Raw genomic sequence first — 15,267 nt, 5'->3', positions numbered from 1 at the left:
AGAAGCACTGAAGAGCATCTCAGCATGTTTTCTCTCACTTACTTTCTGCTGCTCCTTGTAATATAATAAAAGGGAACTCTACTCCATCTAAGACGTACGTAAGCTCCATGTTCATCTGAAGCTTACACGTCTCCCTTTTTTGTTCTTTTGTTTGCATGGAACTGTGGAAAGCGGGATCCTAGGTGTGGTTGCGCTTTCCCTCTAAGATGCTTCTTGAAACCTGCCAAGAGGCAACTGGGTTCTCTTCAGATTTCCTACAGCAACAGAAGCTCTACCCCTTTTCAGATTATGGTTGCCTTATGCTTAGTCTGGAGCAGAGAGAACCACCATGGATGCCCTCCAGAGGTTGTTGCACGGCCAGTGGCAAAGATGAGAACATAAGTTGGCTGCTCCTGGCCTAGAGGCTAAAGTATCCAAATTTAGTTCAGACTGTGTATTTTGGGTGAGACACAATCTCTCAGTGAATATTGCCTATCTGTGTTTGGTGAATAAACACAGTGTCCAAATGGTCTTGAGTCAATCCTATGCTCCTCTGATCTGAAACATTATAAAATAACCTCAGGCCTAGGCAGTCACAAAATACTTAGCAACCTGCCCAACCTCTATGTTGGTTTATTCAGCATTTTTTAAAGCTGCTTTTCCTGAAACAGATAAAAACACATCCTGTCAAAAGCCTTCTTGGCGGAGGTGCTGGGGGTTAAATAAAACCTCTAGGTAAATGAGCTGCAAGTCCATCTGCACGTACTAAGTTGCTTTTATTAATCCAGAACTGCATGCTACAGATACTGTACAGCATGGACATTTATTCATTACAAAAATGGCTTCCAAACCATTAGAAATGAAAAATCGGAATAAGAGCAATAAAACGGAACAGTAACATCACAACTGTTAGGAAACATTCAAAGGATTCACAAAAAATGTCATAGTTAGCATCTTAATAAACCAGAGAAGAAAACTGGAGACAGTTTTACAATCGCTTCATGTCAACTACAATGGCACTGGATGAACAGATGAACATTTTTTTCAGCTTTATACAGCATTTATCTTCTTTTAAAAAATTTGCAACATCAACATGCCTAGGTTTTTTTTTTTAAAGTTTGCTACCTACCTGTATGTAATAAGTGTACATAAAAGTGGCAGTCTGATTTTTCATTTTATGAATAATCTAATATACAGAATTTGGCCCTTTAGGGTTTATACCTCTTCATTTTAAAATGCTTTCTGGACAATCTGCTACCAAACACGTCTGTAATAGGTGACATTAAAAACTACATACATATCTACCTATGTAACATCACAGCAAAACAGGATGAACAAAAAAAAAATACAGCATAAAAATTGTTGGGAAAGGAGAAAATCACTGAGAATTTTGGCACATAAAATTTTTTGCTCACAGCCTACAAGTGGCAGGGGAAGTCATCTGCAGTTCTGAATGGGAAACTCTGCTGTTTTTCCAACAGCACTGATAAAAAGTCCCGTGCTAAATTTTCAAGTCTTATTTCATGTAATGGCTTTTAAAGCTTTTTTTTTTTTTACACTATTGATCCATCTGCAAATGTCCATTTGGTGGCAACTGTGTGACAGAAAAAAGGAAGAAATTAAAACAAAATAAAAAAGAAGCCAACAAAAATATATATATACACATTTATATATAAACTTAAAAACCTTGTACAAATGAGTTGTTATATATATGTTGCTTACACTAAGGGGGAAAAAGAAGACCTTTACACAATGTTTCAAGGAAAAAAAGAAGAAAGGAAAGCATTTCTTTTAAAAAATGGACAAACATACAGATACAACAAGCAATCTCTAAAGCAATAAATACTACTGGTCCAATAGCGTTGTGATACTTTTTAATTGTTGAGTAGCGTTCCCTCCCCCAAAAAAGAACAACACCATGGAACAAGGTATATTAACACATTTTAACCCTTTGTTTCTGTACATTTAAACAATAACAAGTAACATCACAAGGAAAGTTATATCACACAAAGGAAAAAAAAACGGGGAAAAAATAGCGGCACTGCATTCATTGTGCCCTTAAAAAGTTTTAAAAACCAGATGTAAAATGATTGGTTCGCAAGCTCGTATTTAATACAAATAATAAAGAACCAACGCCTTCGGCAAGGGCTGCTTCAAAATTGCTTCTTTTTTTCATTTTTAAAATCAGTCTTTGAAACTAAGCTATTGGAACTACATAACAGTTATGTATATATATATTTATATATATATATATATTTTAAACGCTACAAAGACTTTAAACAGCTGTTGATAAAAATTTTGGCAGAATCATGAGGCTTTTTTTCTCTCCATCTACATATTTAAAAAGGAAAAAAAAAATGAAATAAGGATGGGTCAAATATTGACCAATGAACTCGATACACATCAACTAATGTAGCCAGCCATATGGCACAAATTTTTAAAAAATATATAAACGGAAAAAGAAGGGGGGAGGGGAGAAATCTTGACACAAAAAGAAATGAAATAAAATTTAAAAACGGCTACAAGAGGCTAAAGCTATTCTAAAGACTTGGTGACGAGTGACAGTGGCTGAGGCTGTGTCCCAGCCAAAGAATTATGGGAATGCAAGGAGGATGTCGAGGGTTGCGCTAGCGAAGAGGAGGACGGCGCGGACTGCGGTAAAGTGGCAGACTGATGGTCCAGTGCCCCGTTATGACAATTACTAGCAGGCAGACTGCTGGATTTGCTAGTGGAGCTTTCAGTCAGGGCTACGGAGGACGGCGGGGGCGGCATCATCGAGAGGTGTGAGAGTGGGTCGGGTTTCAATGTGAGCGAGAGAGGTTGGGTTTGTTCAGTCTGTGGTTTTGAGTCTCTTGTGGGGGAGGCTAGCATGTTGGGAGAAGACGGTGGAGAGTCTAGTAGGCTTCCATCTGAAGAGGGTGGGCTGACGCAGCTGCCTTCACCTTGTATGTAGCGAACGCACTTTTTTTTTCTCCTAGAAATAGGGAGAGAGTAATCTGTGAATGAAGGGCAAAGATGCTATTTGGAAGGGAAAATAATAACCCTAAAGCAAAGAGCCATCAACCAACTATGCCGGGCTCTGTTTAGCTATACCCAATTATATAATGGTGCTGGCTACCTCTGGACAACGATTAAGGAATCCGTCTTTCTGCTAACTAGCGGAATTTGCTCTTTGTCCCATTTATTTATTTTAAAAGCCATCGGTTTTATGTTCTTTTAGCACCAAGTGAATTCATTCTTAGCTGTTTACATTCTCGTTCCCCTACAAACCAAAATATGGCAGATACTTCCTCTCAGTTGGCACCAAGCATTCTGAAAGACTGACTCTGGAGTCTCGCTTCTGGAATATCTCCCTGCCTGCCTTGGAAGAAACCCCACCTTTGCGACCAACTGTAGCCGAGGATCTACCACTCCTGCTTGTTTCTGTTTAGAACCACACCGTGTGAAAACAAGAACAAACAAAAAAAAATCAACGTCACACAGACACAAAAAAGAGGAAAGAGTAACAGGAAGAATAAAAGTGGGAAATGAAGGAAAAGGAAGATGAACAGAAATACCGTCCAAATTAACAAGAATAACTGGTTGTATAACCTGCAGGTTGTGGATTATCACACATTCATTTGTTTTATTTTATTTCATAAAGGGTGGGGTGGGAGAAGGAATTGTTTGGCTTCTACTTTAATTTATAGAAATTAAAAGAACTTCAAAAGAAAACTTAAATCTCGGTTAGGCGTGGAGTGCACAAACAAAGCAACAACAGGTATCATTGTAAAGAGAAACAATCAGAAAACGGTTAAGAATTTCACAAAAATTTTCAATGCTATTAAATCAGGCCACAATGCACCCTGGCTTATCCAACTTACATAAAGAACGACATCTATGCATTGCACCTACTGCCTAATATTCAGAAGACACGTCTAGTGGCAGAACAAAAATATTAGGCGTACAATGAATGCGTCCTCTGGAGAAGATTCCCACAGGGCAAACGGATTCTAAAAACCGGTCACAGCAAACACGATGTTTTGATCTTTTTCTTTTTTGCCCAAAGCACTCGTGTTGGAGTAATACAAGGCACCTTTCTCAACTGAAGTTCATGTCTGTTAGCATGAGACTCTCAGCTGAGGCTGAGACGCAAGTAATCATATGTGGCCAGTTGACCCCATGCTGAAACTGACCAACGCCCCCATCAGGTGTCAGGGCTTAAGTGATTGAGTCCAAGCTGACCCATATGTAGAATTATAAAGGTCAGCTGGCACAATTTTCCACTGGTGTAATTATAAAAGTCCAGTAAAGTAACACTATTACCCAGTCATCTGTAATCTGAGAGTTAACACTTTCAAATCCAAGTGAGTGGACTATGTCCACTTCAGAGGGCATTCCACCCAGCATTAGTCTCATGTCACAGTCTCCATTTCACTTCACTGATGCTCTGTCACTGCACCTTTAATGATACATTTGCACTTTATTCCATGAGGTCCCAGGTTCAATCCCTGGTATCTCCAGGTAGGACTAGGAGAGACCTCTGTCTGGAAGCTGCTGCCAGGCAGTGTAAACAATACTGGTCAAAATGGAGCAAATTGTATAAGGCAGCTTCCAAATTTAGCTCTTATTCCCCTCCTCCCTTTGAATTGTTTTTAACTTTTTATGGTATGGTTTTTTAAAAATCATTTTAATGTTGTAAATTGCTTTGATATGCTCTTAGGATTTAGTGGTATATAAATATTTTTATAATAAATAAATAGAATGGGTCACATTTTTCAAAGGATTAGCTAGGAAACCCAAGCAACTTGCTCTTGTCAATTCCTAAAGGTTTCTGGAACAGAACAGATTAAGAACATTTCCCTCCCCCCCAAAAAAAAATGAGATTAAGTTTCTGCCCAAAGTTCCACACAGCAAAGTCAATTGTTAGGGCAGTGGAGAATTTTAACCACATTAGCCTGCTGATCAATACATGCTAGAAACTAAGACAGCCATGCATGTAAAACCTTATGAATTAAAGCAACAAAGCACAGAGCAGAAAATAAAAGGAAAGAGAAAGTGCAAGATGGCAAGCAACAGCAAACCATGCTTTATTAAGGCAAGTTAAAAGATAAAAAAGAGTAATTGGTGGGCTCTAAACAGAACCTTGCTAGAAGCCTCCTACCTCAAGTAATAAAAACTGGAAATCTATTAGCAAGAAATTGATGTAGTCCACTGGCCTGAACTATTTCATGTTCTTTATGTCTTACTCTTTAATTAGTCCCTTCAGGCAGAAAGGAGGCAATGTTACCATATCAACAGTTCAAAGCAGCATATTTTTTTTACTAACCCATGGGAAATAAGCAAGATTATATTAACAGAGTGGTGCTAATATTTAGGAGATCCCATTATATGTTCCACATTGGCATGCAAGGTACTATTATTTTGCCTTACAGATCAGCGTTTTCCAAATAGCACACAGAGCTCTACCTGTCAGTGCCATGGGGACCTTCTGAATCAGTCGCCATGCTGTTGGTGGGAGGCAGTGGGAGGCTCTGGCAGGCCATGCAGGACAAAGGGTAGGGGAGCATGTGTGTGCATGCATACACTTCATGGATCAATGGATAGGATCTCTAGATGCTAACCCTTCCCACCAAACTCAACTTCACAGATGCACCTCCTTGCTCAAGGATTTGGTCATTACAGACATAGCCTGCAATGGTAAGCCCATAAAGAAGCCAACAAGCTTCAAGATGGGTTCTTGTTCTGAGGTGCTGAAGAGAACTATACATGTCTGCATTACCAGTCTTGTCCCTAATAGGATTGGGATCAGTGCCCAAATTCAGTTTCCTCCACCTCCCTGACACCCACTCTTCTTTACAACTAAAGGATTTCCCTACAGCATCGGGCCAAGAAAACCCAGAACATGTGATGGCAAAATGTAGCGTCATTACTGAAAGTGGTGTTTCGGTTGTTACTGTTTGCTGCTGTTCATTTACAGAAATCACTTCAAAATCAGAATCAGTCTCGTATGGTTCAGGCAAATCAGTTTTATATAAAGGACAAGAGAAACTGATGTTTCTTAGGACGTGTGTGTTTAGTGTTGCATCAGGTATAGATTTATAGCTGAGTAAACAGTAGGTCATCAGCATGAGGCTTGTAGAAAACAAGTACTAAGGCCAGGGTAGTATATAAAAAAAATAAAATTCAGTGCTGAGGAAAGCTGAATTCTATAACAACTAATAAATACAGACCTATTTCCTTATCCTGAACAATTTATTTTGTGAGTTATGGCAAGGGACAAAGTGCTATGCAAGCCATAAATGTATTTTCCTTCTCTGGTCAACATTTGGGAATTTAAAATGTTGGCAGTGATTTTCCTGACCATAAGGTCCAGGAACTTGATTTTTTAAAAAAATAATCTTACAACTTTTTAATTCAGCACTCAACAAAAGTTTTTGTCCTTACACGGAGCAGCCACAGAACTGTGAAATATAAACACAGCACTAATAAGTCATGGAACATGCAAAGCTCTCTCTCTCACTCTCTCTTTTTGCACTTTAGACCTAGTGGATTATGGGCAATTTTTTTTTAGCTCCAAAGCATGTTTAGATTAATTAATTGAATAATTAAGGTGTCCCTGAGCCCAGTGGTAAATGTCTCATACATATATGCTTTAATATAGTGTAGATGACATACCATGAAGCAAATACTGGAATTGAAACCCAAAAGCACTTTATTGTTCAGCTAGTTATGATGGCACTGGTAACAGCTATAGAAAACCAAATATCTATCTAAAAGCATTATACCTAATTTAACTGACCTTTAAAGTATTTAACTCTATGTTCTAGACAGTACTGACCTAGGTATAATACACACATGAAGTGTGGGCCATGATACTTACGTATTCTCACAGGCTAATGCATATTTGGAATATTAAGTACTAATTAATACTAATATTGTCCCAACTGTCCTCATTTTACTCTCAGTAGAGTTTGCTATCAGAAATCAAAAACTATCTTGGGTTTGTGGGATGCCCTCACCCAATCACGTCCAGTATTTGCTCCTTCACTGAACTCTGCAATGTATCATCTATCCCCAGAAAAACAAAACACTGGAGTCAAGCAGAAAGAGTGAGGGAGAGAAAGAGAGAAAGTGATGACCTACAGAGTTTCAAGTTAAAGTTTATTGCAACAGTTTGTTTTAAAAAAATTTTTGCAGTGTTAATATGCATGCTCTGTAGCTTCAAGAATGACATTTTAAAGATCCTACCGCAAAGCTTTTAGAACTAAACTGAAATTATGTTAAGCTGAAAATGCTATTTTGTATTAGAGAATAGAGTTTGTTTCTCCCCACGCACAATTCAACAATCATTTGACTGAAAATACTACAGATCATGTAGCAGATCCTCTTTAAATATGACTTGAAAATAGTTAAATGTAGTTTTAAAGCAATAAAATACTGGCTGTAGTAAAAAGGTAATAAAAGAGGCAGATGCTGGAGACAGGCATCTAGAGCCAAATCTGATCCTCATAAGACATCCTATCAGGCTCCCTTGATCCCAACCTCCTTCCCATGCACAATTAGGCACCTTGGCCACTTCGACCAAACCAAGACACATACAAAGATGGACTTTAATCTCATTTTCCTCCCAGGGCAAAGAGAATTTCAGACCCGTGCATAAACCAAGTCACAGGTGAATATGGCAGTGAGCACCTGAGGTGCCCCAAACGACGCCTTTGACAAAGTATTTATTACTGTATATTCTGCAAGATAGATGGCTAGGGATGCCTTTGCTTATGTTGCAGTGACCAGACGTGTGGAGCCAACATTGCTGGCCTCTATCTCAGTTCAAAAATAGTCCCTTTACTGATAAGGGACTTAGAGCAGAATTTCTACCTTCCATCAGCATTCTAGTTTTGACAAATATAAAAATGGCCGCCTATGTCTCTATGTATTAGAATAATTGCCAGATAAGCTTAGTAGTGTTAAGAGGAATTTCGCTCTCTTAATGGGTTATCTCATTTTTTCAAAGCTAAAGTTATTATCTGGCTGCTCAAATGTTTCTTGAACGTGTAATTTTCAAAAGGTATTCAATAGTCTGCATTGACAATGACCTGTGCTATTTTGCTGCTTCTGTCACGCAATCACAGTGCTTACGCATGCATCTGATGGGAAGTTACAGCGTTCAGGTGGAATGCCGTCCTTAAAGGACAATGCATGAACTTTATCTAACAATTAGATGTACAGTACATTTTCAATCCATGTGTATAGCTCGGAATCACAAAACTAACAGAATTGGCATGCATATAATATGAATAACTGTTCTATTGTCTAAAAAAACAGAATGAAGCACATGGTATGGGTGTGAATCAGAGGGAAAGGTGAGGAGGGGGAGCACTACATACAGAAAAGAGTGTGTGTTGGACTGAGATACCTACCATCATAATATTCCAAATTCAAAGACTGCTTGGATCAGAACAGAGAAATAACATATTTAACCATATTAAGGGGAAAAAAGAATGCAACAAGAGATAGTTTGCTTCCCTTCACCAAGAAACAAGTGCATACTGAATTTATCCTGCAGTAGAACATGGGTTGTTTCAAATGTTTTGGTCTTCGGTGCCATTAAGCTGAACAATGCAAAACAATGTCCTGTAATTTAATTAAAATCCCAAAACAACTTGCCAAGCAAATGTCAACTTAACAAGCCAGAGACAAATGGACTACTGCAAATATTTTTTTGCCAGGCACCTTATGAATGTGCCTAATATGAATTTTAGTTGAGCTTTCATAAGCACACAAGATTGATTCAAAAATATACAGAAGAATTTGTTATATAGACTCCCAATATATTATTAGCTTAGATCCAAGCAGAAATTCTAATTTGTATCCTCTTTCATCACAGTGAAAATACCAGTGCTGCAAATATCCTTTGGAGACTGAGAGCATACACATAGACACTTGTACAGATGTCCACTTAACACACTTGTTTGACCAAGAAAATGTTAGTTTCTGCATCTTGGGGATGTGTGTACCAACTCCCAGTTCTACTACCAAAAGAGAGGTTATTGGTCAAGAGGGAAAAGAAATTTGCACTGAATTAGCAAAGAATTCTGAAGATCAAAAATTGATTAGCAATCAATGTCGTAGAAGCAAGGAAGGCGAGAAGTGGAAGGGGAGGGGTTAAAAATAAACCACACATTTAATACTAAGATGACAGAATGCTTTTAGTTCCCAAAGGCCTAATGGGTAGTATACCTGCACGGTTTGCACCATAAACTCTGTCGGTCAAGCCCGAACAATGCCCGACACTTCTTTGGAGTATTTGCATCTGTTAGCACAAGGTAAACACAAAAAAATACAACACAATGGTGGATAGAGCTCAGTTGGATGCGAAATCTTAGCTACAGCTAACATTTCTCCCAGTTCATTTGGCAATCTCGCAGACCAAAGGGCAAGAAAGAAAGAGGATCTCCACAAGGCGACACACACTTACAATGCCTAAGCCTGCTGTGCATTCTCTTCACTTAGCCCTGCGTCTTCTCTGCTGAACTCTGCACTGTGGTATCAAAGGATGTTTAGCAATGTTATATATCTATATATCTATCTATATAGAGATATATATATAGATAGATAGATATATGGTATGGAACTTTCCAGAGAGGAGGGTGGGATTGTGTGTGCAAGCCTAGGCTGATGCTGTCTTACAGTGGGAATTTTCCAGCTAGCGGCAGTGTGCAGGTGGGTGGAGGAAACAAAAATGAGGGGGGGGGGGCGGCAGAAGAGAGCGAAATCCTTTAAACAGAAAGAGATGATCATTCACGGCAGCGTCCCACTCCCTTGTGTCTTCTAGATCACAACACAGAGCTACAAAGCAACAAAGCAGGAGGAGAGGGAGGGGAAGGGGGAAGTACCAAATAAACCAGCTGCAAAACCAGCCATAGCAAGTCGGGGTTGGGGGGGAGACTATACACACCTGCAGGGGCCGCACCAGTTATTCTGTTGATCAAGGCCAAAGCGCGCTCGGCATTTCTTAGGAGCGCTCAGGTCTGAATGAGGTCAAGAAAGAAGCGAGCAGGAAAAGAGAAAGAAAGAGAGAGAGAAAGAGAGAGAGAGAGAGAGAAAAGGAGAATAAAAAATAAAAAATAAAAATAAGAAAAATAAATAAAAATAAAAGGAAATAAAATCAATGACCTCATTATTAACTGCAAAATATCAACTTTTGATTGTTTTATTTTCTTTAAATAGTGATTGTCACATCTATCAAACTTTTGAAATTAGCTGTTGCAATTAAAGCTGCAGTATCCCTTTGGAAAGGACTGTTGAATAATAATAATAATAATAATAATAATAATAGGAAGAATTGCAATTGATTCAAGAGGCATTGGAGGCACAACCCATCTACTGTTTCTGCACAAGCCCCAATAAATGCAGCGGGTTTGTGAAGAACACTAATTGGTGGACTTCTCTTTTGACATAGAAATACTTCTTTTTATAAGGGAAAAAGGTATGTAGGGGGGAAGACAAGGAACTTAGTATAGAAATAGCTAACATGCTTTCTTCTTGGGGGGGGGATAATGCAGCTTTGGGAATAAACATTCAATTTGTATTTTTTAAAAAATAATTTAAAAAAGAAAAAAAGAAATGGCTCAGAATAAGCAGATAGCAAAATGGATATGTTAGTTTCAGCCAGAAATAAAATGATCAGAAGCATGGAAGCAAGTGGTATGCAGGTAAAGCAGGTGAATAGCAATGGATATGTTTGAGTAGAAAGGCATATGTCTATATATATATCTCTATACAGATATATATATTGCATGCAGGCATGAGAAGACTTAGTGGGTGCCGCATAAAATGCCATTAGATTAAGGAGGTTCATTATTAAGCTTTTTATATCAGTCTCTTTAAAGAAATACTGCATATTCAATTTGCACAGTTAGTACAAATGAGTTATTTTTACTGTATTACTGTTTAATAGCAACTGTAATGAATAACAAATCAGAAACAAAGAAAAAAACTAACCATAGCACATATATATACGCTACAAACGTGTGAATGATAAATTTATTTTTAATGTCAGTGTTTAAATGTTAATAAAATCTAAAATGGCAGGATAAAAAAAGAGCAATTTACAAACTATTTTAAATGGCTGAAAATGACATTAGCACCTGTAATCGGAGGAAGTGAAAGGCAAGGATTTAGGAAACATTCGCTGTGTTCTGAAAAAAAAGAACAAATTATACAAAGGCTTCAAAGAAAAAAATTAATCAGGGCTTTTTCAAAATTGACTATGAGATTGCCTATGCAGTATTTCTAATTTTCTAGAAAGAATGGCAAACCTCCTTAATTTAAAAAAAATGGCTGCAATTTACCACTGTAAAGGCATGCATCAGTTCACACAGAAACAGCCCAGATTAATACCAAACTCTCTCTCACACACACCTTTGGTAATAATGGCACAGGCATTAACAAACTATGGCTCTACAGTGAGTAGCTCTGCAGTTATTAAGGACAAACATAACTACCATTATAATATGCTATTCATGCATTTACGTGGCTACTAGTTTTAAAAGGCGAGCAATAAGAATTTAACTGTACTTAAAATCCAACAGGAAAAAGCTGGATGTAGTAATGGCCCTGTGGCAAGAAGGTTGGGAGATTTCAAACTTTCTTCTTATGCACAGTATTAGTAACTTATGGCCTTCATTGTTCCACTAAGGAATACGTAAAACATTCCATTTTACTTACCATTGGTCTCTCCTGGCTGTTTGTCCCTTTTCCTTTTCTTCTTTTTGCCCTGAATGAAACACAAATACATGAAAGGGTTGTTACAGAACCTACTTTCAAAAAGAGGCAAGAGAAAGGAATGTTCTGCAAAGCTTGCTAGAATTGTACATATTTGAAAACATTTCAATGTGTGTGGCAACACAACGCTTTTCAGCAGCTCAAATTGCCCACTTTCTACTTAACATTTCATTCTAGTCATAGCAACACTTCAGAACCCCTAAGAGTATAACTTACACCGTGTACAAAGAGCAGCACATAAATGTATGATAAAATAAATCAGTTGCCAAATGCGTGTTTGGGTTAAAGGTGGGGCTTGGATCTGAAGCGCTGAAGACTACTGATATAGACTACTATTGGATAAAATCGTGTCAGAGCATTTAATGTCAACACTTCCCATAAAGAATCCAAAGCTGGCCAGCAATCAAGACTCTGTTTGTGTTACATAAATTACCATTACATATTTTTGCTCTTCATCCAGTCAGAACAAATGGGACTGGGGATGGGTGGGAAAATATTGTTCCCAAAATATGCTCTACAATGTCTGACAAAATCTCACAAACAAATAAAGTTAAAAATGGATTGCAAACTTGCATTCAGCAGGAAACCTTTTCCTGTCAACAGTTTTGTTCTCATTATTTACTTGTGTTTTTATCTTGTATTTTATTTTGTAAACCACCCTGAGATCTGATGATGAAGGGGGGTATATAAATTTGACCAAACAAACAAACAAACAAAGACATAAGCATTAGAAATAAGGCTCAACTTCCCCACGAACCTTAAGGAAGCATCATTCTTATTTTTAATACGCCAAGAAATGAAAAGAACAGCAGTCCTAATCAGGTATTATACCAGTAAGGAAATAAAACACCTGAGAAGGAAGATGGGGGTGAACATGCTAGGCTCGACCTCCATCACTGTTGCCATTGCCCCTCACAAGCTGAGCTGCAACGGTCTGCAGGGAGGTTTTTCCCACTTGGCTAGGATTCCTCCATGATGCAGAGCTCACTTTTATCACAAGCAGAAGCCAGCTCCCTGCTGCAATTAGTCACAGAGAGCAACCTTGTGGGTGTATGTGAAGTAAAGCTAGCATGCTCACACCCATCTGCCCTCTCACATCCCTCATTAGTGTAAGGCCTGAATAGGGCTCGTGTCTATGTTCAGTAAATTTGCTTTCCCTACAACAGAACTGGCAATGCTGAGCAACCATTAAAAGGCTGCTCAGTCTCACATTGCTTTATTGGCTCTGCGTAGTGTGGTTAGCCTGGTGGTTACTTGTTCTGCTTCTAATAAGGAGATATTAATGGAAATTCACAAGGGAGTAACAGAGACTAGATCTCTGTTCACCAGCGGGTAAACTGAAAGCATGCTCTCGGAACGAGAAAGCTTTGGGCTTAGTGAAGATTTGGCTACAACCCTAAGGTAGGTGGGCGAGAGGCTTTCCTACATCTGTGATGTCTTCTCTTCAATAGCTTGGTCTAGTTCCCACTTCAGCGATTCATTTTGGGTTTCAACTCAGCATGTCCACTATGATGTTTATGTTCCCTGGAATGTACCAGTAAGAAGAGGAGATGTGAACGTTCCTTTTGAAAATGTAGCTCATGCAGGTCTCCAGGCATAAGGTCTTTGAACTTGTTCCTCCTTGCTCATTCTGGTTGTAAACTGCTACCCTGCCGATTTGGATGTGACAAATAAAGTCTTGTTCAGGTGAACTTTTGCTGATGGAAGGCTGTGTCTGTGCTTGCTTGTTTTGTTCAGATTTAATGCACCTGCCGGGAATTTTGTGGCACTACTACAGAAACGGTGTAATTACCCAACTTAAGCCTCAACTTAATCTCTACCACATATAAGGAGGTTTGCAGAATGGAACTAGTATCTCAGCTATATAGTACTACCATACTCAAAATCCACAAAGATTAATGTTTCATGGCCTTTCCATAAATAATTCCACAGAGGGGACCAAAACAGCTCAGACATTTCAATGGTGTACTGCATAACTAAGGATCAAAAAATTTTATGCAATATTATTGAAACAGTTTTAAATTTATGGTATAAAATATATAGATTTTATTTTACCAACAAAAGTGACAAGGATAGTGAACTAGTAAACATCTTTCATGGAGAGTTTATTATTTTGCATGAAAAGGACTGGAGCAAAACAGGTAGAACTGAATTAATCCTTCTAGAGGAAGAGGTGGGAAATTCAATTCCCCCTCCCCACATAAAAGTCAAGCAATTATAAGTTTCTACCTGACCAACTTCCTTTACCATCAGATAACAAGATAGCTTGTTGAAAAGTAAATTCCTATCATTTAATCTGACACTGTAATAAGTATTTTAGAAAAACTATTCTCCCCTTCGAAAGTAATCCATCAAAAATACCCGACAAGTGCATCTTTTCACTTCAGATAGTTTGGTTGACTTTTCAAACCAAGCTAGAAAATCTGTGTTAATATAGATGAACTTGGTGAAGGCCCTTCCATATTTCCTCAAAAACAAGTTTCTGAACCCAGTACATAATATTAAATAAGTGGCATTGTTGTGGGAAGAGAAACAGTATAAAGATGTTTTGTTTCTATTAGAATCCCGGCATTCTGGAAGAGATGCGTACTTTTCACTGAAGTATATGCAACGTTCACAAGCTCCTACACATGATGTCTAACAGCTATAACTAGGTGGACTGGCAAACCTCTTTTTGTTTACTGAGCCACCATATAGACATTTCCAGTGCCTAAGGCAAGGATAGGGAATGTGTGGCTCTCTACATATTGTCAACCCAAGCCTATATTGGCTCATAGTCAGGTATGATGGGTGCTGCAGTCCAGCAGCATGTGGTGGGCCACAGGTTCTTCATCCCTGGTGTTAAGAATAATTAAATTTATGCATTGCCCCTCACTCGAGCAGCACAGGGAGTTTTATAATATAAAAACACATAACCTAATATTAGTAAATGTTACACAGACAGGTCCATTCAGCATGGGAACATACGATATCATGTTATATGGTATCTTGAAAATGAATGGGAAAAAATGTAGCTGTCTCTCAAAATTGCTACATTTTACATTCTTCAAAAGCATTGTCTTACTGCATCAGCCCAATATTTACCTACGCTTAATATGAATTCCCCAATAACAGACAGTTGGATGCTTCTAGATGGCTTAAAACCAAGAAACTCTGTTCCACTGCTAGTCCCCAGAGTTTGGTCACCAGAGACCTAGACCCTCTGAAGATGGAGATGCTGTGACATGGTTAATAGCCATTGACTAACTATTGATTAATTAAAAGCAATCTAAGCTAAGAGACATTATAGCTCGCCATAATAAATGTTAATAAGGCATTGCATGTTTAAGTGCTTCCTTTTTGACTTCTAAACCTTACACTGCTAAGGTTACACTGCTCTATTCTTCTCCCACATCATTCACTTGATAAAAATGCATGGTTTTATAAATCCTTATTATATCCTCCTTAGTTTTATATTTTCCAAACTAATAATCCCCAAAGAGTGTTGCTCTTTCAGCAAACTGGCATACTCTTTGAGAGAGA

At 38.3% G+C, this 15,267-nt stretch overlaps 1 protein-coding gene across 42 annotated transcripts in view; it reads right to left on the bottom strand.

The window, feature by feature from the left end:
* Window positions 1-736: 736 nt before the first annotated feature.
* TCF7L2 (transcription factor 7 like 2) overlaps window positions 737-15,267 on the bottom strand; it is a 207,761-nt gene continuing 193,230 nt past the window's right edge. For 10 of the 42 annotated variants that reach the window (XM_082222628.1, XM_082222665.1, XM_082222650.1 and 7 more), the window contains 4 exons: window positions 11,689-11,737; window positions 11,109-11,159; window positions 9,917-9,989; window positions 737-2,953 (listed from right to left, as the gene is read on the bottom strand). In XM_082222628.1, the coding sequence (XP_082078754.1) occupies window positions 2,515-2,953; window positions 9,917-9,989; window positions 11,109-11,159; window positions 11,689-11,737 (612 nt within the window). In that variant the 3' untranslated portion in view covers window positions 737-2,514. Of the gene's footprint in view, window positions 2,954-8,377; window positions 8,407-9,198; window positions 9,272-9,912; window positions 9,990-11,108; window positions 11,160-11,688; window positions 11,738-15,267 lie in introns of those variants that run through there. The other 32 variants (XM_082222668.1, XM_082222629.1, XM_082222633.1 and 29 more) reach the window with 19 other exon arrangements.

The sequence above is a fragment of the Podarcis vaucheri genome (assembly GCF_965113315.1).
Source record: "Podarcis vaucheri genome assembly, chromosome: 5".
Taxonomy (NCBI): Eukaryota; Metazoa; Chordata; class Lepidosauria; order Squamata; family Lacertidae; genus Podarcis; species Podarcis vaucheri.
Note: the sequence above shows the minus strand (reverse complement) of the source record. Positions and strands in the feature narration are given on the sequence as shown.